Source organism: Ursus americanus, chromosome 22 (assembly GCF_024610735.1).
Source record: "Ursus americanus isolate L20-20 chromosome 22, mUrsAme1.1.p, whole genome shotgun sequence".
In the NCBI taxonomy this organism is placed as follows: Eukaryota; Metazoa; Chordata; class Mammalia; order Carnivora; family Ursidae; genus Ursus; species Ursus americanus.
This window is the reverse complement of record NC_142148.1, coordinates 37,375,073-37,398,419: the sequence shown is the minus strand read 5'-3', so window position 1 is coordinate 37,398,419 and position 23,347 is coordinate 37,375,073. Positions and strand designations below refer to the sequence as shown.

Sequence of the window (23,347 nt, the reverse complement as noted above, 5' to 3'; positions counted from 1 at the left end):
ATTCAACAATTATGTGTATTATGAAATGGGTACCATAAGTGTATTACAGTATTATTGACTATACTCTCCATGCTGTACTTTTCATCCCCATGACATTTATTTTGTAGCTGGAAGTCTGTACCTCTTAATTTTCTTCACCCATCTTGCCCCTCCCCCCAGCCCCTTCCCTTTTGGCAACCACCAGTTTATTCTGTTTATGAGTTATTCTATTTATGAGTCTGTTTCTCTCTTTTTTGTCATCATTGTTTGTTGTTTACTTATTCATTTGTTTCGTTTTTTAGATTCCACATGTAAGTGAAATCATATGATATTTGTCTGGATTATTTCACTTAGCATAATACCCATGATACCCTCTAGATCCATCCAAGTTGTTGTAAATAGCAAAACTTCATGCTTTTTTGTGGCTAAATAATATTCCATTGCATATATATACACACCACATCTTCTTGATCCATTCATCTATTGATGAACACATAGATTGCTTTCATATCTTGGCTATTATAAACAACACTGAGATAAACAAAGGGTGTTTTTGTTTTCTTTGGGTAAAGATCCAGAAGTGGAATTACTGGATAGTATGGTACTTCTATTTTTAGTTTTCTGAGGAACCTCCATACTGTTTTTTCATAGTTGGCTGTACCAATTTACATTCTCACCAACAGTACATGAGGGTTCTCTTTTCTCCACATCCTCATTAAGACTTGTTATTTCTTGTCTTTTTGAAATTAGCCATTCTGAGAGGTGATATCTGATTGTGGTTTTGATTCGAATTTCCCTAATGATTAGTAATGTTGAACATCTTTTCATGTGTCTGCTGGCCATTTGTATGTCTTTTTTAGAAGAATGTCTATTCAGGTGTTCTGCTCATTTTTTTATTGGATTATTTGTTTTTAGTGTTGAGTTGTAGGATATATATATGGGGGGGGCAGAGATTTATTTGAGAGAATGTCAGGGAGAAAGAATCTGAAGCAGACTCCATGCCGAGCACAGTGCCTGACATGGGGCTCAGTCCCATGACTGCAAGATCATGACGTGAGCTAAAACCAAGAGTCAGACACTTAACTGACTGAGCCATCCAGGTGCCCTGAGTTCTTTATATATTTTGGATATTAAATCATTATTTCATATACCATTTGCAAATATTCTCTCCCATTCAGTAGGTTACCTTTTTGTCTTGTTGATGGTTTCCTTCACTGTGCTAAAAGCTTTTTAGCTTGATGGCAGGTCTCTATGTTTATTTTGCTTTTGTTTCCCTTGCTAGAGGAGACACATCCAGAAGAATATTGCAGAGCTGGATGTCCAAGAGATTACTGCCTATGTTTTCTTTTAGGAGTATTGTGGTTTCAGGCCTTACATTTAGGTCTTTAATGCACTTTGAATTTGCTTTTAGTATGGTGTAAGAGAGTGGTCCATATTCATTCTTTTGCATGCAGCTGTTTAGTTTTCCCAGCACCATTTATTGAAGACACTCTTTTCTCCATTTTATTCTTGCCTTCTTTGTCATAGATTAATTGACCCTATATGTGTGCATTTATTTCTGGGCTCTCAAGTCTGTTCCATTGATCTATGTGTCTGTTTTTGTGCCAGTACAATACTGTTTTGATTATTATAGTTTTGTAGTAAATCTTGAAATCTGGGGTTACGATACCTCCAGCTTTGTTCTTTAGTAAAATTGGTTTGGTTATTTGGGATCTTTTGTGGTTCCACACAATTTTAGGATTTTTTTTGCTCTAGTTCTGTGGGAAACACTGTTGGTACTTTGATAGGGAGTGCACTGACTCTGTAGATTGCTTTGGGTAGTATGGGCATTTTAACAGTATTAGTTCTTTCCATCCATGAGCATGGTATACCTTTCCATTTATTTGTGTCATTTTTTCTTTCTTTCATCAGTGTCTTATAGTTTTCAGAGTATAGGTCTTTCATGATTTTTTTTATTCAAAAAACTTTTTTATTTGAGTATAGTTGACACACAATGTTATAATAGTTCCAGGTATATAACATAGTGATTCAGTTTCTCTATCTAACAGCTATCATCTGTTGCTATACAACGCTATTACAATATTGTTGACTATATTTGACAATGGCTATTTTAGCTAGAAGGGAAGTTTTTCAATGTTATCACTTTTGAGTACTACAAAAGTCTTTCACTTCTAGGTTAAATTTATTCCTCATTTTTATTCTCTTTAATTCAATTGTAAATGGGGTTGTTTTCTTTATTTCCCTTTCTACTATTTTGTTATTAGTGTATGGAAAAGCAAATGATGTCTGTATATTGATTTTGTATCCTGAAACTTTACTCAGTTCATTTATTAGATCTAATAGTTTTTTGGTAGAGTCTTTAGGATTTTCTATATATCGTATCATGTCATCTGCAAATAGTGACAGTTCTGCTTCTTCCTTACCAACGTGGATGCCTTTCATTTCTTTTTTCTTGTCTGATTGCTATGACTAGGAGTTCTAGTACTATGTTGAATAATCAAGTGGTGGGAGTCACATCCTTGTCTTGTTCATGATCTTAGGGGAAAAGCTTTCAGCTTTTCACTGTTGAGTATGTTGTTAGCTGTGGATTTGTCATGTATGGCCTTTATTATGTCAAGGTATGTTCCTTCTGTACCCAGTTTGTTGAGAATTTTTATCATGAATAGATGTTGAATTTTGTCAAATGCTTTTTCTGCATCTATTGAGATGATCATATGATTTTTATCCTTCATTTTGATGTGATGTATCACATTGATTGATTTGCATATACTGAACCATCCTTGCATCCCCAGAATAAATCCCACTTGATTTTGATCAATATTTTTGAATTTGGTTTGCTAATATTTTGTTGAGGGTTTTTACATCTACGTTCATCAGAGAATTGGCCTGTAATTTTCTTTTTTTGTGGTGTCTTTGTTTAGTTTTGGTATAGGAGTAAGAATGGCCTCAATAAATTTGGAAGCATTTCTTCCTCTTCTATTTTTTTGGAATAGTTTGAAAAGAATAGGTATTAACTCTTATTTAAATGTCTTGTAGAATTCACCTGTGAAATCCTCTTGCTTTGGACTTTCATTTGTTGGGAATTTATGGTTACTGATTCAGTTTTGTTACTAGTAATTCGTCTGTTCGTATTTTCTATTTCTTCCTGATTCAGTCCCAGAAGATTGCTAAGTTTCTAGGAATTTATCCATTTCTTCTAGGTTGTCCAATTTTTTGACATATAGTTTTATATAGTAATCTCTTATTAGTTTTTGTATTTGTGTGGTATCAGGTATAACTTCTCCTTTTCTGATATTAGTTGAGAGTTCTCTCTCTCTCTCTCTCTTTGGTGAGTCTGGCTAAAGGTTTATCAATTTTGTTTATCTTTTCAAAGAACCAGCTCTTGTTCTCATTGATCTTTTCTTTTTTCTTTTTCTTTTTTGTCTTTGTTTTATTTATTTCTGCTCTGATCTTTGTTATTTCCCTCTTTTTACTAACTTTAGGCCTTATTTGTTCTTCTTTTTCTAGTTCCTTTAGGTGTTGAAGTTAGATTGTTTATTTGAAATTTTTCTTGTGTCTTGAGGTATCATTCTTATTTCATGTTAATATCTCAACTCAAAGTATTGGTTTCTATGATTATAAATATTCAGTATCACCCATTGATTTTATGAGAACTTTTATTACATTATTTTATTTAATTGGTGAGTGACAGGAGCTGGATCTACCAAGCATGTAATGTGTGGGAGATGCTAATGACCACCCAAGACTTAGCATGTGTAGGCTTTCCATAGTTACATCTTTAGTAAGTGATTCCATGTAAGGTTCAGAGTAGAACTTTGAGCCTAGACTGTTGTTTGGGCACATTTTGTCCCCACTGTCTCTCCTTCCCAGTAACCTCCAGATTTGAGATCAAAAGCTGGATTCATCAACAGGTCAGTTTTTTTAAAAAATGAAAATTTTTACATAAAAAGATGATTTTTTTTCCTTCTGATTTGTTTTATCCTCTAAGAGCAGAGTTGGCAACATTGGTAACCACCCTATTGGTGGGACCTGCCACTCCACTTTGACAGTCCTACACCTGGTCTGCTTCACTCACAGGTATTTGAGATTGATCCATGTTGTAGATTTTGAACCCTAAGCAAAGTCTATCTGCTAGAATGCATTTTCATTTTAGTACCATGCATTCAAAAAATATAGTTTCTGTCCTTTTAAAAACCTTCATCTTGGGGTTTCCAATCTGTCTAATCCTAAGATTAAAATTCTTTTATGATAGTTGCAGTGTATGACTTTTATGTCCTATAAATAAAGCAGTGTTGTAAATTGGTAAAAACTTAACATTTTAGTAATAACTAATTAGAGACATTTGGATATGGTTGAGCTATTCCCTCTATTTACATTCCTTCAAATACTTCTGGATGCAATAAGTGGTAGGTACTGATGATTGACTTTTATGCTCTTGAGCTGTCATCACTGTACTATACATGTTTGGACTACACTGTCTGCTGTAGTGTTGAAGGGGTAAAAAGAAACTTAATTTAGGATGAAGATTATATTAACAATTTGCCATTAGGAGATGCTCAGTGTACGTGGAAACAGCTTTTTCTTCACTCGAAATAGAAGATTAATATTGTTTTAAATGTCTCTCCTGTAACAGATGAAAAACCAAATACCTCCCCGATTTCTTCTATTGATAGTTCTTATAGATATTATGGTAAATTTTTGAGTAGTCAGGACTGCCAACTACACTGCTCCATTAGAAATGTTTATGATGTGTATTTTAAGGATAAAAATGGAAGGTCTTGGCAAAACAAGCTCTTAATAGGCAGTTAGTAATAAACCCCAGTAATCCCTTAATAGAACGTACTTCCATCCCAAATTTCTACACATTTCCAGTGCCATATGGTTAGATAGGAAGACCTGGTCTTTAATATGATGACCTCTTAGATACAGCACATTCCTGAATCTAGCATTTTTGTTTGTGTTTTTTTTTCCCAGTGTTTTTGTTCAGTAACCATATTTCGTACAAAAAAAGAAATAAGTACAATTTAGAAGATCTTCACCATCAAAGATGACAAAAATACATTTTTTCTTAACCTCAGATAACCAATTTTAGAGCTACTCAAGGATTTATTATAGTGGCTAACAATGATTGACTAGGAAGGAATCCCTAATTATTTGGCTTCGAGATTTTAGCTATTTAAAAAACTCAGCTTAACTAGGAATAGAGTTTTGATAAAACAAAGAAATTCATCTTTTAAAATGAAGTATTTATTAAACAGATAGTATGGGATATCTTTTATATTCAGGTACGTCCCTGGGGACATAGGAGTAAACAAAGAAGCCCAGAATCCCTGTACTTGTGGGCTTACATGCTAGTGGGGGAAATAATAAACAAGATAAGCAAGGCATATACTATGTTTGTGATAAGTGCTAAAAGGAGACATGAAGCTGGGAGGGTTTTAGGAAGTACAAAATTTCCGATGTTAGTTAGGTCTCACTGAGGAGGTGACCTTTGAGTGAAGTCTTGGAAGATTTATGGGAGCAAGGCAAGAACATTCCAGGCATAGAGAACAGCAAGTGCAAAGGCCCTCACTATTCCCAGATAGTGTAAGTTCATATTGGTCATTGTCAGGATTTGGGCTTTTTCTCTGAGATGGGAGCCATTGGAAACTCCTAGCATCATGTCACTCACTAACCCATTTGTGACATGATCTGACTTATATTATAAGACATTACTCCCGCTACAAAGGGGAGACAGAGTGAAAGGTTGTTGCCACTCATGTAAGTGATGATAATGACTTGGCTATAGTATTAGCTGTGCAGATGGTGAGAATCAGTTGCTTCTTTGTGTGTTTTAAGGTAGAACCAATGGGATTTGCTGGATTGCTGATGGATGAGGGGAATGGAGAAGGCAATGATGACTTCTAAGAGTTTGGCCTGAACAGTTGGAAGAGTGGAGTTGCCATTTACTAGGCTTGAGAGGAACGAGGGAAAGTAGAAAGTGCTCATTTGGGGTATGTTAATATTGAGATGCCTGTAAAGCATTGAATGGAGATGCCCAATAGATAGTTGGATGTATGTGTCAGGAGAGAGGACTGAGGTAGAGATGTATACTTGGGAATCTCAGCATGTAAATGCTTTTTAAAACTAGAAGGCTGAATGAGATCACCAAGTGAGTAAACACAGACAGGAGAAAAGAGTCCTGAGGATCTCTCGTGTTTATAAGTTTGGGAAATGAGGAGCCAGCAAAGAAGACTGTGAAATGGTCGAAGAGGTTGGTGGAGAACAACATGAATGTGCTGTTTTAGAAACCAAGGAAAGAAAGTATTTCAAGAAGAGGGTGACCAACTTTATCAGATGTAGTAGTCTGGTACCATGAAATTAGGTCGGAGGACAGCCCATTGGATTTAGTATTGGAAGGCATTGCTTACCTAGATAAGAGCTGTTTCACTGGAGTGGCCAAAGCAAAAGCCTGATTGTAGAGCATTTACAGAGAGAACAGAAGGGAAAAAATTGAGGTAACAAATACAGACAAGTCTTTTGGAGAACTTTGTTGTAAATGGAAGTAAAGAAATGGAATGGTAACTGGAGGAGAAGTAGGTCTGGAGAGTTATTATTTTTTCCTCTTTCTCCATTGCAACCAGATGCTTCACTTTATGTCCAAAAGATTTCACAGATACATTTCTATAAAATGAGCAGAGGAAAAGTTGTCCAACTATTGAGCCGTGAGGTTCCCCAACATCTAGTAGTTGGTGAGGTGAGGAAGAAAGGATGACAAAGGAGCTGAGGTTTCAGCATTAAAGTGAAATAAGAGCACACACTTTATAGCAGTTTGAGTGTGGCTGGAATTAAAGGAAGGCACTCATGAACATTTGGGATGAGCTGGCTTGAAGAGTCACACAGAATTCTTTATTGAAATGTAGGGGAGGAAAATTTTTTTCTCTGTTCTACGTTCTTTTGGCTGGTCTATTAATTAAATTGACATAAAACAGATTAACAGGAGAAAAGCAAATTTAATTATGTACATATAGGAGTCCCATAACAAACATTGAGACACAAGGACAAGTGAGTCACTTGAGGCTTATATGCCATCCTGAGCTAAGGAATGGAATAGGGGCCTGGGGATTCCAAGAAGGGGAGGGTAATGAACCGTAAGAAGAGCACATGTTTCATAATTAGATGTTTGCCCTGCCCACAGATAGGCCTTTCAGATACAAAATTATCCCCAATAATGGCTCTCTTTCTGTCCAGGCCTCCTATCTAAGTTCTTTTGGGTGGTTGAAGGTCTCAAAATTTTCTTGATTCTGCTGGGTCTCGGTTGCCCTCAGCTCAAAATAATCCACATGCTGAAGTGGCCTATTTTGGTGCCATGTATTTTGCTCCCCCTTAGAAGAATGTCTGAACCATTAAGTGTTCACATGCCTATCTTGCTCTAAGAAGAGTGGGCTGGCTTGAGCAATAAGTTTGTACCATTTCCCTGACATTTAACCATGCTCCTTTTTTTCAAAGAGCATCTCCCAGGATGCAGCAGGAGTTCAGCTTGGAAAATACTGCTGTCTAGGTCTCAATGCCTTAGCAGTTAGTTTTTTGGCGTTACATGGGTCAGATCAATAAGAAGTCAGGAAGCAGATGGTTTTGACAAGGAGAACTTTCTTCAAAAGGTTTGTTGGTGGTTTTCATTTTTACCCCTCCCAAATTCCTCACTGACAGATCGACTGATATTCTCAGGAAATAGTCCATTACACAAATAGTAGTTTCACTCTTTATAATAGTTTAAACATTAGCCTTTCATTTCTTTTCAAATACAAGATGCTCTTTTTAAGCAATTGTAAAATCTATGTTATCTGGCAGCTCACCAAGCAGAAGATTGTAACTGAAGTTTTGGATTTTTACCCCGTATAAATCTTCAGGATGTTGAGACTTCCCTACCGGGTTCTCTAAGAAAAGGCCACTGGGCTGTCTTTACCAATGAATTGGTGGCCCAGAGCCTCCCGCTACAGAACTGAAGGTAAACCTTTACACCTGGGCCTGCAGGACTCAGCTCGAGCCTCTCCTCTTAGCTCAGCACCTCATGCCACCATTAGCCCCTTAGAGAAGAAATATCTGAGACACCACGTTATTTACCAAAGGTAGAACTAAGATTCAGGCTAGACAATCTGAACTCCAGAACCCAAGTGTCTAACCGCTTCGTCGTCTGGAGAGGCCTACGCTGGAGATGTATATTTGTGGGTCTCAGCAAATGAATGCTTTTTTGAAACTCTAAGACCAGTTGAGATCACCAAGGGAGTGAACACAGAAAAAAAGAGGCCTGACTCCTGGGGAACTCCTGTGTATATAAGTTGGTGACAGGAGGAGGAACCTGCAAGGGAGACCGAAAAGTTGTGGCCCTAGAGGTTGAGGAGAACCAGGTGAATGTGGTGTCCTAAAGCCAAGGGAGAAAGGTGTTCCAAGAAGAACAGAGTGATCAGCTCAGCCGGATGCCATTGCTGGGTCCTGTGTGGACATTACAGTTATTTCACTCATTCCTTTTCAGCAATGCTAGGAAGTAGAGTGAGGACACAGTCACACCTTCCAAAATGAATCTAGAACAGTAATAAAAGGACATGGATTAATTTATAGATTGTGTGGCTGCATTAAACACTCACTAAATCACCATACTACATAATTAAGAAGGTGCAGAAAAATAATGGGAAGAAAAAAAAATTCAGCCCTGGCCCTGAGTGAATCCTTCTGGAATACAGCAAGCTACCCTGCATTAACTGCTGTTAACATTTTGGTATATTTCCTTCTGTTTTTGCAACTGTGATTTTTTTTTTTTTTACACATGATTGTGATTATGTGGAATACATGGAATGGCATATACTGATTTATTCTTTTAAAATCAGTTTTTAATATAAAAATAGTACATGTTCCTCTTAAAACATTTGAAAAAGAAGAGTAAAGAAAATTTAAAAAAAATCGGAGTAGAGAGTATAAAAGACCTCTACAACCTGAGTATGAACACATTAAGATTATGGTATCAGATACGTAGTTACATTCAGTCTGCATGACTTATCCACTGACCTTTCTTCCTGCCTGCCCACCTACTTATCCAAGAGGTAGCCTAGGGACAAGTTTTGCTCCTGCTGAGATGGGGGTGGGGTGAAAATCTAGCCTCCTGGGCCCCAACCTCAGATACTCAGATGTAGTCGGTCTCAGTAGGTGGTCATAAAACTACCCTTCAAGAACACCTCTCAATATTAGGCTGGGTCTAAGGAGAAGGTGATACAAAGCCCCAGGACCAATTGGGATTTTAATTAGTTCTTAAAGGAAAAAGATCTGTAACCTACATTTTGGAAAAATTTGGATGTGGATTTTTTTTTTAAATACTTATTCAAACATTTAGAGGGCCTTTCTAATACAAAACTATATAGAATGTTACAATCAGAAAGAACCCTGAATATTATTGAATTAAATTTTTCATCTCTACCGACAAAGAGGCTGAAGCCCAGAGAGCCGGTGACCTCTCAGTTCTAAGACTGTCTGGTTTGTCAGCAGCAGAGTTAAGGCTCAGACCCAGTTCTCTAAATCCCAGAATCATCCTGAAACTTGTTGGTAAAATTTGTGGCAATAATTTGGCAACCTTTTCTGAGCAAGCCCTATTTCACCCTGGGAGACTATGCAGTCATAAGCCTCCTGCAGTAAGAGGTGTGTCTCTTAATAGAGCTAGATTTAGAATCCTTCATGGTAAGGCTTTGTGGGAGTAAAGAGAACCCTAAATTTGGAGTCCACAGGCTTTCATTCAAGTCTCAGTTTTTCCACTTCCTCTGTGACCGTAAGCAAACCACATAACCATTCTGAGCTTTGTTTTTTTTTTCACCTGAAGTACAGGTATAGTATACATCTTTCTACCTGGCCTAGTATTTTGAGGATGCAAAAGCACTATGGAAATTAAAATATTATGCAAATATAGGGACTTGGTATTTTTATTAAGATGTCATAAGGAACTAGGTTCACAAAGAACTCCTTTCTGCATCCTACAAAGACATAATTGCCTTCAGAGCAAGATCTCCGTGTGTTTCATTCTTCTGTTCCCTCATAATAAGTGCAGAATAAATATTTGCTAGATAGTGGAGAGCTTTTATCACCTTTAGCAAAATAGAAAACTCATGATAATTCTTCATGTGAGTGATGGTATAATAGGTACTGTGGGACCTGCCATGTTTATGTGGATGCCTTCAGAGGGCTTTTAAGTTAAAAATAGGAGGGCAGTCTTGTCCGATATTGCCAGTGAAGTGTGGTGTCCTCTGCATGGTAAAAGAAGTAACAGAAGTTGCCTTGAGACAGAACAGCATGCTGTTCTCATCAGACAGCATTTTAAGTCTCCTCGGACATGATATTTATATGCGAGAACAATAGAAAGTTTCCTTCTTTGTAGCCTTGTTTCAGTACTAACAGTGAAATTCACTATAATGCTGTCTTTGCGTTTTGTCCACATTCACCATTGGATCTTTTATGGTATCCTTGTTTTAAATGTGGAAAACTAGGTAGAGTAAGATACAGTAAAGTGACTAACATATGGCATTCATTCCTCATTCCGTTGATATTTCTGATTTGTTAGGTTGAACTTAGGAATTACATCTTCAAATTGCTCTGACCTATTTATTACTTTTAGTGCAAGACAATGATGGAATAGAAGTAAAACACTTGTTTTTGGATTCATTAACAATGTATACACAAGCTAAATGAAGTCAGCATCAGAGAATGTTAAAGCTTGAGGGACTACTCTAGAGATAATCTAACCTAAATTCCTCATTTTATAACTCAGAGACTTCACTGACTTGCCCACTATCGTAGAGGCTTAGGAAGTGAGCACCCAGACCTTATGACCTGTAGGTAAATCGGTTTTTGGTCTATAAAATATACACATTATTCTGGACTGTATTAAGCAGGTTCATGTGACACCGTCAATTGCTTGAGGACATCTGCTTTCAGGATGAAGTCTGAAGACCAAACTCTATTTTTAGAGCAGTAAACTACATTCCAGGGCTTAATGCCACACACAAAGAATGCTCAGAATATACTTATTCACAAGTTATATCTCCTTGAAAGACAGCTCTGGAAAGCAGTGGGCAGGGAACTTCTGGGAAAAGGATGGGGGTGGTGGTGTCTCCTGACTCACTCATTAAGGGGGGAGAAATGCCCATAATAGAAACAAAGCAATAAAAGCCAACCAGACACACTTCCCCTGCCCTTCTCCCTGGAATCGGTCATTTAAGGTCTATCACATTTGTGCCAGTAAAAGAAAGCACATCAGGTAAGAATGGCCTTATGTAAGGACATAAGATATGTTCAGCCAACAGAGCCACCTCACAGTACCAAATTTCCATGCCCTGAGTAGCACAGTGATGAATACAGAAGACAAACCTAGCCTGTAGCTAAATGGGTCTTTATTCTATGAAGTATATTTCCACATTATTCCATAGTATATTAAGAAAGGTCATGTGACACCGTTAGTGGATGGAAAAATATATTACTGAGGACTCAACAGTTTGCAAAGTAAGGCAGAATAACAGGAGAAAGGATATCTCTGTAGGGAAAAAGAATATCTGTCTCTTTAAATGCTCCTGATAATGTAAGATTGAGCAGAAGGCACTGATGTCTCACTAGGCTAGAGTCCTGCTTTCCGGAAGGGAAAATGCTCATGCAAACAAGGTTGCCCTAGCGTTTTCCATATTCCTCCTCATGCTGACTTCACCAAAATTTTATTAATGTGGCCTAACATGCGAGACACACAAGGCACACAGCCCCCACTGGACCACTATTTAGGTAGCTGATGTCTGCACTGATCTCTTTCTAAAAGAGGATGATATGTGTGCTTACATGCAATTCTGGTGTGAATGAACAAACAGAATCTGTTGGATCATATGGTGTCAGTCTTGGGAAATATGCAGGCTTTTATTTTCAGACTTTTTTAAGGTCCACAACTTCAATATTATTTTAAGATTGTTTCATTTACATAAATATCAAAATTTATCACATAAACTATAATCAAAAACTGTAAAATATGAAATTAAGAAATATAAAATGTCTAATTTGCCGTTTGTGCTCTTCCGTTTCCCAGCCCTCCTTTTAAAAAAAAGTCCTTTATTCGTTTACCAAATATACTGAACCGCTACCATACGCCGGACTATCATTTAGGAACTGAGGAAAAAGCATTGAACAAACAGATAAACCCGCTGCCCTCACGGAGTTTATGTCCCAGTGGGGGAGACAAGCAATGAATCAGATAAAGGAGCAAAATAAATGGCTGGTTAGATAGCAGTAAGGACACAGGGAACTTTGAGGCAGAGAGGATGATGGGAGTGAGATTCAGGACCAGTGGCCTGAAGAGGCGGCTTTGGAGTACAGATCTGGCAGGACTGAGCAAGTGAGCCACAGGGACATTGGGTGCAAGAGCCTTCTGGGCAGTGAGAACAGCACCCATAACGGCCTTTAAGCTGGGAGGTGCTGTGTGGTTGAGTAACAGCAAGGAGGCAAGTGGAGAGAGAGAAGGGACCAAGCAAAGTGGGGAGAGCAGGAGGAGTTCAGCTCAGAGAACTAATGGAGACTAGAACATATGGGGCATTGTTGGATTTTACTCTGTATCACTTTAAGATCTGTATCTGTTATGGACTGGTCCTATTATGGACTGAATTGTGTTCCTGCCCCCAGCACCCAAATTCATATCTTGAAGACTTCATCCTGAATGTGACTATATGTGGAAGGGCCTTTAATGAAGTTAAGGTAAATAAACATACGGATGGGGCCCTAATTCAGTAGGACTTGGATCCTTATCAGAAGAGGAAGAGACATTAGGGATGCACTGATAGAGAAGAGACCACCTGTAAGCCAAGGAGAGAGGCCTCAGAAAAACCAAACCTACTGATATCTTGATCTGTGAGAAAATAAACTGATGTTTTTTAAGCCACCCAACCTGAGGTATTTTGTTAGGGAAGCCTTAGCAGACTCATATACTGTCTTAACACCCAGTTCTTTGATGAAAGAACTTTCTGCTAAATAGTCAAATTGATTTTAAGCAAACTTTACCATATTAACTGACAGCAACACTTATTTTATGTCAATCCAGAAGGAGCTAATTCATTCTCTAAGGTACTGTATTTGACTTAGATGAGTGTACAGATGTCATCCAGAACAGCGTTAGCAAGCCAGTCCGGCTAGATATGCAGTTTCCTTTGCATTGGCAGTTTGGAAGTAGCTCTTATAATTCTTTTGTTTCAGTCTGTCTGTCTGTCTGTCTCTCTTTTAATAAAATGGAGAAGAATTGGCCTTTAGCTGGTATGAATGAAAAAGTAAAATGCTGTACCTTCTCTTTCTATCCCTACCCCCCCCAACCGTGTTCCCTCTTTAATCTCTTACCATCTTTATTCTAACAAAACTGATTTCTTAACACCACAAAAAATGATGGGGGGGGTTAATGATTGGCTGCTTTTGGAGATTTATTATTTGCACCCTGAAAAGGCTGTGGAAAAATCAAGCATTTCTCCTTCCTTTCTTATACAAACTTTGTTTTGGAATATCAAAAAGTTGATGAGAGAAAGTTCTTCGTAGAGGAATTTCAGCTCTTAATGTAGTGAGAATGACAGGAACCCACCCTTTGGGAACTCCGTCTAAGCAATGATTATCAGTGGCCACTAAAACCATTGGGCAAAAGGTTGATGGGGGAATTTCCTATGGAAGGATTGGGCTGTGGATCAACCCACAGGAAGAGGATCACTAGATACTGGGTACCTTCTGAACACACACCCCAGGAAGAACACAGCCCCACCTGTAGACAGTTCTTGCCAAAAATGTTCTTTAAGAAGGTAGCTACTACTTCACCCCAGTGAAGGAATCAAGGATTGCCAAATTTTTCAAGAGAAGCTAGAAGTCAAGATGCTTTTGTACAACTTGTCCATTTAAAAACATTTCCACCTCTTCCACCTGGCTGCTCTGGAATTATATACTTTTACAATAAGCCAGTAATTTGAGTAAACTGTTTTCTTGAGTTCTGTGAGCCAAATTAGCAAATTAGCAAACTTGAAGAGAGGTCGTGGGAACCTGATATTTATTGTGGGTAGGTCCACCAATCTGGACTTGCAATTGGTGTCCGGATTGGGAAGGAGGAACAGTCTTGTGGGACTGAGCCCTTAAGCTGTAGGATCTGACACTGTCTCCTGGTAGATAGTGTCGGCATTGGGTTCAGCTGTAGCACCCCTGATCGGTGTCGGAAGAATAGAGTTAATTGCTTGGTGGTGTTGGAAAACACACTTTGGAGTATTCTCCCTTATAGTGCATGGTTATGTACTTCTGTTAATGGTTTTCTAATCATTTTACATGGCTGTACTCGTCTTCCCTACAGTGCCACATGTTCTTAGAAGGCATTTTGCCAGTATCCTACCATTTGGGTTTTCTCTGTAGCACCCAAATATGTTCACTGTTTTTGAGCCTTAGAAGATTAGTTATATGACGAGCAGTTATACAAACCGTTAGCAGTTACTAAATACTCAGCAATTGTTAATTATTTTATCTGTAGCATCAAAATAGCACCATCAAACATAGTGACCTAAAAATGTCCATTTTCTTGAAACTTACCTTTTAGCGTACAGTTAATTTTTCTTTAAAATACCTCATTCTATTTTTTTGAAGACTTCAAACTTTTAAAATAGAACTCTCCAATTCTAGGATATCCAATAATCTACAGTAGAGATTGTGGTGTATGATGTTTTAGTCTATGGCTACGTGTTTGTTTGAATAATGATAATCTTACATTTATTGACACATGTTTTCATTGCATGCAATATCTCATGTAGTCCCTATCAACCTGATCGTAAATGCTATTATTATATTCATTGTAGAGATGGGGCCCTGGAAAGTTACGTAGCCAGCAGAGGTTACACAGATAGAAAGTGCAGAGGCCTGTATTGAACCACTACTGGTTAAGATAGCACCAGCTGCTCTAAGAAGGGTACTCCAAAATGTATTGTTGCTCAAACACAATAAGAAGTGTGTTTCTTCTTCCCATAAAATCCAGATTGGGGATTGATTAGCAGCAGGCTGTCCTCCAAGTTACGAACCAGAGTCTCAGGCTTCTTACAGCACGTGGGCCTCAAGGTCATCAGAGAAAGAGCATGGAGAACGGTACATAAGAAGATTTTCTGCCAGGCCTGGTAGTGGCACATAGCATTCTAGTCCACTGGCCTAATTCAGTCATGTAGCCACACCTAACTGAAAGGAAGCTGAGAAACGTAGTCCTTCAGTGTGTCCAGGAAGAAGCAATGGCCCAGCACCCAAGATGCTCTGATTCTGTACCCCATGCACATAGCCATCATGATAAACTGCCTCTGTAGATTAACTTTAGGATTGGACATGACATGTTATATATTACATGTACTTTTTAAGCTTCTGGGGTATGAAAACACCTCCTATGTGTTTTGAAATACTATTTCTTAAAGTCTCTGTGTATGGAATGTTTTCTCAGTGTCATTTGTTCTATTTGTAAATGCTTGTATTGCTTTGACAGTACTATCTTGCTTCAAGCTCTATTTTTAAAAAACAGAAAACCAAACCCTCGGAATTACGAAACCAATGAATAAAATATTTCCAAGAGCTTTTTTTGGACTGTGTCTGTCCAGATTTTATTTTCCTGACCCCACCAAAGGAGGATAATAACTTGTTTAAGAGACTCTTCCCTTGACTCTTGTGGCAGATCTCAACAATTCTCCTAAGAGTGGAAAGATGGATTAAAATATAACCACTAAATAAAGGCTTTGAGACTTTTAAAATTAAATCGTGTGCTTCGAATTTTCTTAGAAACCACAAAAGAACAGTCACTAAGGTGGTCTTAAGAGATTTAAAGACATGAATATGAATGATAGGAAGTCTCAGCTACTACTTAGATTGTGATTAGGACGTCAAGGAATTATATAATTCCTATGATATTTTTCTTTAACTTTCTCATTTTGAAATCTTAGGCTAAATTTGCTGTTATACAATGTATTTGATTTTATAACAAGATATAGGCCTAAGAATATTGGCTTTGAATTAGTTTAATTTATAAGTGGGTAATTCTTCAAGGAGTGTTAACCTCAAGGATCTTTGTGTGTCAGTCAGGGAATTAGCAAGAAAGCAGAGAATTGTAAGTGTAAGGCCAGTGGGTTCCACTGGCGTGAAGCTGTTAGCATCTGAGAAATCTAAAGCTCCATCTCTGTTCTAACAATACAATCACTTGGAAAATGGAAAAGTTTAGTCAGTCTATACTTTTTAAAAAATCGATTTAAAAGAATCTGTGACAAACTAGTTTGATTTCTTTTTAATCAAACTGGTTGGTCATACTAGTTAAAACACTTGAGAGTCTTTGTGCATTCATAAGATTAGCCCCTTGAAGGTGTATTTTAGTCACTTCAGTCAGTGAACATTTCCAGAGTGTGCCTTCTGGGTCAAGCACTTTGATGTGTGCAAGGAATACAGAGGCGTGTGTAAGACCCGCTGCTGCCTCCAACTGACTTTCACCTACAGAGGCTAAACATTCAAAGCAGACCAAGACAGTTACGTAACAGGACAAGAAATGCTGAGATGGGTGCCACAAGAGCTAGAAGAAGAGCTTCTAGAGTCAGTTGCGGATCCAATCAAGGAAGTCTTTACTTGAGAAAGAACCAGAAAAGGACATTCAAGACATGGAATCATGGTTAGAGAGGTATATGAGTGGGGCATGCTACAGGAAATGGAGGAAAACAACCCAAAATGAACTCATCTGCAGCTTTTTCATGTACGATTTTTATGTGCTATTTATCATTAGTTCTAAATTTTCGTAAAAGTACACTGGTATTTAAATGGTTTTAAAGACCCCTTGTTAAGTTCTTAATGCCCGTAGGGTACCCGGGAGTCTACACAGTCCTTAGACAATGTAAAATACTTTATTGCACTTTTCACTGCTGACATTAAGTTCATTGTAGAAAATGGTCTCTTTTTAGCCACAAGAGGAATTCAAACCCACATCTCTAAAAGAACTTTTCAAGATGAATACTCATATAAAACACTGTCTTAAGCAGCTCCCACTGTTTATAATGTGATTTGATGCTCCATTGAAATTTCCACAGAAAGCTGCAGATACATCCTGGCTCAAATGTTTTCAGACCAAGGGCCCCTATTTTCTGATGAGTCAGAAGATCATGTCGATGGATGAAACTGGGGAAGTACTGTCGTCTGGATAGATTTTATTGCTCTCAACACCAAGATCACACCAATGTGTTTTGTAATCGCAAAATCCCTCTTGACTAGATGGTGATTTGGGGAAGGGGTAATCCTGAGAAGTTAATCTTAACTAGTTTGTCTAGTTGAGCATTTTGTCTTATGTAAACAGCAAAATTTATACAAATCTCAATGTGCTTTCGAAGTATTTCATCCATGTACTGTTAACAGATATCCCAAGACCGCCGTAATCTTTTCCAATCCTTTTTCTTTTCCTTCCTAACTCTCCTTGATGCTTTGTAGTTTAGCTCGGTTTATTTAGATGTTCTTCTGTCATAAACCTGGTGGGGGGAGGGTCAAAGATAAGTTTGAATTGGCCATCTGTGTTTTTGTAAATCTCAAGGGATTGCTATCAAGTCCCGTGGTCCGTAGGGCAAGAATTTCTTCCTTCTAGCTCTGGTCTTTTCCTCGGTCGCAGGAAATCAGTTGCTTTAAGACCAGCATCCCCCTGGTCAAGTTGCAGGCCATCTGCTTGGACATATGTTCACTCTTTGATCTTTAAACATTAATTTATTCTCTGATGCCTGGACCACCAGGCCTGCCAAGAGGTTCCACTGGACTCTCCCTGAATCTCTGGGAAACACGAAGACAGATTTTCCTGTGAGCTTCTCTCATAGGGGACAGATATTTTAACAGACCTGATTGGAGAACTCCAACCTATTTGTGAACAGAACCTGACGGTATTTATGTTTCTTCTACGGGGGTCTGCACTGTAGATTCATTCCTAGCTAGCCTCTTTTCTTAATGCTGTCCTATGGAGTATTATTCTTGACCAGGTCGGAAATTTTCATTTCTGCTTTATTCTTTTTTTCATTATTATTATTATGGTAGAATATACATAACAAAATTTACCACTTTAACATTTTTGAACGAACAGTTGAGTGGCATTTAGTACATTCATGTTGTCGTGTAACCATCACCACCACCCATCTCCAGAACTTTTTCATCTTCTCAAACTGAAAATTTGTACCCACTAAACAGTGACTACCCATTTCCCCTCCCCGAACCCCTGGCAACCAAAAAAATCTCTGAAAGAGTAGAAGTCCCTATTTCCTGTCTCTATGAACTTGACTAATAGATATCTCATTTAGGTGGAATACTACAATATTTATTCTTTTGTATCTGGCTTATTTCACTTAGCATAATGTCTTCAAAGTTCATCCATGTCGTAGCATGTGTCAGAGTTTCCTTCCTTTTTAGGGCTGAATACTATTCCATTGCATGTATATCCTGTATGTCACATTTTGTTGATGAACTTTTGGGTTGTTTCCACATTTTGGCTATTGTGTCCCTGCCTTTACATGTTTGGGGATATATATCCATGAGTGGAATTGTTGGATCGTATGGTAATTTTAGGTTTAATTCTTTGAGGAACCCCCATACTGTTTTCCACCCACGTTCTGCCTCATTCTTGATCCCTGTCATAGCCACATGACTATGATCATGACTGGAGGGGGTGAGATTAGGGATGAAATTGACCAAGAGGCTTCTCTTTCAAGGATTTTGTTTGTTTGTTTGTTTGTTTGTTTGTTTGTTTGTTTGTTTAGAAGAACCTTAAAAAAAATGATGAATGATACCTGGGGGGATAATTCTCTTTCACCTCATGTTAAGGAATTCCTGGAAGAATAGAAATGGCTCCATCAATATTGAGCCCTGAGAATTGTAAGAATTGAGATTTTTGTGCCTGATGTAACGAAGACTGCTGGGTAGCAGAATTAAACAATGCCCCCTGTTCTAACTCCTGCTAGGTTAAATGAGGCATCACAAGAAACAAAAGAGCCACAAACTTCCCTGCTGTGGACTCCTCAGGTACAATATAACCATATGGTGAGATCCAAGTTTGGCCCTCAGATGTAATAATGAGCCCAGATTCTGGGACATGGTTCCCAGAAACATGAACCTAGTGAGTGAACTCACTGATACTTGTATCCCGGGAGATACCGCAGAGACTGCCTTACCCAGCTCTCCACCTGAGGCAACAGACCTCACCCTTGTAGGTTACAGGTTGCTTCCTGCCTTGCACACAGAAAAACTTAGTGCCCAGAGAACGCTTACTTTCCTCCAGAACTTCCCAAATTGTTAACTTATGTCAGCTAATCTAATGGGACTTGCGCTGTGAGATTCAAGAATGCGGTCTACCCTCAAACTACAAATCAGTTAGCTCAGCTGTCATTCCATCTAAAACATGAGAGACTATGGACTCTGGGAAACAAACTGAGGGCTTCAGAGGGGAGGGGGGTGGGGGATTGGGTTAGGCTGGTGATGGGTAGTAAGGAGGGCACGTATTGCATAGAGCACTGGGTGTTATACACAAGTAATGAATCATGGAACATTACATCAAAAAGTAGGGATGTACTGTATGGTGACTAACGTAACATAATAAAAAATTATTATAAAAAATAAAAAATAAATAAAACATAGGCTTGTTTCATATTTGGTTGCATGAGAGGACATCATTCCCACTCTAGGCTTGGCCACTTTGCTAACTGCATCTAACAGCCTCACCTGGCACTAGAACTCACTTCTGTTCAGTTCTTAGGAAAAACTTGTTTAGAGTAGCAGAATCAGAGAGGATTACCTAAGGGATATGCAGGCCTTCTGTTCTTCTTAGAAGCTCCCGACGTTTATCTATCCCTGGATTAAGCCAGATCATCAAAAAAAGGAATTCCTGGCTGACGTCGTCCTGACCCCTTATGGAACAGCTTTTACTATCTTCCATCAGGGCCAGCGTCCTCTGAGTAAAGTTAACACTCGGCCATAGAAAACTCCTTGTTGTACAACTGGGTGTCTTCGCTCGCCCACTAAACATGGTGCCTACTGTGTATGAAGCCCCGTAAGAGGAATAGTTCCCAGGCCTTGTACCAGGAACAGTGGTTCCCTTCTGAGCAATTGATTTATTGTGATCCTGGGCACACATGAACCACCTCTCTGGTCGTGGAATGAGGAAGCTGAGAGACGGGGCTGCAGGCCACCTCAGCATGGGGACAGAACTCAGGCAAGATTTTGTGTGTTAATCTCATGCCTGTCTTGACCTTATTTTGTAAGCTCCTATTTTTCTTTCAGTCTCATTGGCCTCACTTACTTTCTAGTTTGTTGAATTATCTGAATTTTTGCAAGCTATTCAGATCCCTTAGGGAATAAAATGTAAACGTGAATCAGGTATTCTCAGTTGCTTTGGAAGACAAAATGTATATAAATTATTAGTTTTCAGACAACTAGAATATGCTCGATAAAGTTGGCCTTGAAACCATCAATCACTGTTCTGAATATGACTCAGTTGTCAGTTCTGTGCTCTCTTGTTCATTCTGTAATTGCCGTGGCTAGTGCTGCACTTAGCATGGAGTGGATGCTGAGTAAACGTCCCCTGCGAGACTTGACCGAACAGGATCTCTCTGCACTTACAGGTCACCGCCGTCGTGGTCTGTAGATCCTGAGAAGCACAGAGAGGCTGGGTCTTTCTGCTATTTCCTCCACCCCTGTCACTTACGCGAGGACACAGCTGGCACGTCTAACGCTCTCCTGTCTCCCTCTCTGCAGACTCACATCTCAAGACTCCCTCCCGGTGCAGTGGCCGGACAGTCCGTGGCAATTGAAGGTGGGGTTTGCCGCCTGGAGAGCCCGGCGAACTGACCCTTCAGGCTGAGCACGAAGCGTCCGAGAGGCATTTCAGAGCCTGAGCTTTGCGGGGTTTTTAACTGAAGTTGGATGTTTTATCTTCGCCATTTTATAAGTCCTCTTGCAGCCTCGTGCACCGCTCACGACACTAGTGCTGCTGGGGTGAGCGCTTAGTGACATGCGGGTCTTCGGCGGGTGAGCGGGACCGAGTGTGCGCGTGTGTGTGCGTGTGTGTGCAGTGCGTGCGCTTGCTTCTCCCTCGATGAAATACAAACTCCTTGTGTAACCTAAGACCGGGAATGATTAAATCACCTTTACCAAAAGCGTGCTTTACTGTTTACAAGGAAAACCTGAAATCGCAAAGGAAACATTTTTGATTTCATGCCGAGGTCCCAGCTGTCGTCGGTGTAACGTGTCTGAGCTAAAACGTCGGTCTCCTTGTGTCGGTGATGTGACGGTGGTAGTGCCCCATTTAGTAACAGTACTAAGTGATACAGTGTTTGTTAACCAGTTTAAGTGGATCCTGTGGTAACTTAAACTGTTATTCTCATCCCTCACATGGGGCATTTTTCTTTAACAAAGAATGGTTTCAGTGAAACAGTCTAGCAGAGAATTAAGGTCAGAACCTTTTTAAATAATAGTCATATTGATAAAGCTTGTACTTCCTTCCTCAAGCTTTTCTAAGCTTAAATACTGCATATCTTCGAGCTGTATGTACTACATTATGAGAGAATATGTAAAGAGAACATACAGGAATGCACAGTCCTTAATTTGTGTATAATGGAATGTTATTTACAATGTAACACTGTAAATAAGAAAGCAAAATTTATGGGAAAATTCAATATTATCTTTGTTTCTTGTTTAAATATATTTTTAAGATAAAGGCACAAAAATAAAAGAAGCATATTACTGGGTATAGTGTGTGACTCCTCTTCTCAGACTAATAAATTATCTTTTGAATCCTAGATTGGAGAGCCATTTTTTATTTTGTTTGTAAGAAGTTCCTTCTTCCAGAAACCATACCTTTTTCTTTTTCGCTATGATTCTGATAGTTCGAAACCAGTCTTTGTGCAGTTAGGCTGGATACTAACAAGATGAAAGTTGAACTTTGTTCATGATTGAATGGTCAGTATCAAGATCCCTAAATTTTTTATTGCAGGTTGATAAAAAAAATAACAAAGGGAAGGAATAAGAACACTTTGCTTTGGAAAATTGTAGTGGCAGTTGAAAACCCAAGAGTTTCAGTTGATAAATTGCTTCTAAATGTTATATTTAGTGATTCTGGAGCCACATAAGGAAACCAAGACTTTTCTTTTGATTTTATGTGTAAGAAGTGGCTATCAAGAAGATACTAAAGATAGACTCGCTCAGGGAGAGGAAGTTCCCTGCACCATATAATCATGGCTCTGGGCGGTAACTGATAAAGCCCCAGATGAAATTATACACTTGACATCGATGTATGGCCAAATTATAAAGGAAAGACAACCAAAATGGAGTGGGTGTAAATATGAATGATTTGGGAGTTGCTGATTTCCATTCCTTGTACAGGCAATTACATTTGTCTCGCTGTGTTCCCGTAGACAGGTTGGTGCCGTGGTATCTGTTTCTCATTCTTAATGAGGCTGAGAACTTAGTAAGCGATGGGCTGGCTGGTGGGGAGCCTTTGGCTTCAAAAGCTTTCAAAGACCTGTTACCTGTTGGCAGGGTTTTTTGAGGAACTGGACTGGATCACATAAAACTATCAGGACACTTTGGAGTCTGAAAATCATCTGACCTACTTCACCGGGAATGCCATTTCTTTTCATCTTCTTTTGACTTTATTCTACTCATATTTAAAAGTTTGGGCTTGTTAAAGACCCCTTTTATGAAGAGCTTAAAAACTGGTCAGTATAAAGGACCGCAGCCCCTCCAAGAACAGTTTGTTAAGGCTTTATTCTCCAATTCCTAGTTTTTTTGTTTGTTTTTTTTAATTTAAGGAATAGTGTCAAACCAGGAGGCAAAGCAAAGTGATATTCAGAATCACGGAGGCAAACACATAATGGGTGGTATAAGCTCCTTCGTGATCAGATCAGATATTAAAGAGCAGATCCTGGCAGCAGAGGTTAATCGACCTCATCTCACACAAAAGTAGAAAGGGTCGAAAGAAACAGAGAAGAAAGTAACCTGATTCCCAGTCTGGCTTACATCGCCAAGATGCTGCAGCAGTATTTTAACATGGATGATCTTTACTGTATGCCTATCTTCTGTTTCTTTTTAAGCCCTGATCGTTGGGTGCGTGGTTCTCTTTGAGCATAAGGAAGCCTGGTCTGGATTCTTCAAGGCCATCCCTGTGATCCTGCTCTGGGTTTGGAAACGGGAGTTTTCTGGAAGTGGCGAGAAGGTGGAGGTCACGTGCTCTTCTTGCAGGGACCTGCAGCCCCCATGCTGAGTGCTGAGCCCCGAAGGCCTTGTCTAGGCCCGTCCTTCCTCGCTTGTCAGCTCTGCCTCTTCTCACTGCCTCCTGTGT

At 39.0% G+C, this 23,347-nt stretch overlaps 1 protein-coding gene across 2 annotated transcripts in view; it reads left to right on the top strand.

The window, feature by feature from the left end:
• The window catches only part of TASP1 (taspase 1), a 253,304-nt gene extending 231,549 nt beyond the window's left edge, over window positions 1-21,755 (top strand). For both annotated transcript variants that reach the window (XM_045809190.2, XM_045809201.2), the window contains one exon: window positions 20,764-21,755. In XM_045809190.2, the coding sequence (XP_045665146.1) occupies window positions 20,764-20,856 (93 nt within the window). In that variant the 3' untranslated portion in view covers window positions 20,857-21,755. The remainder of the gene's footprint in view (window positions 1-20,763) is intronic.
• Window positions 21,756-23,347: the final 1,592 nt, after the last annotated feature.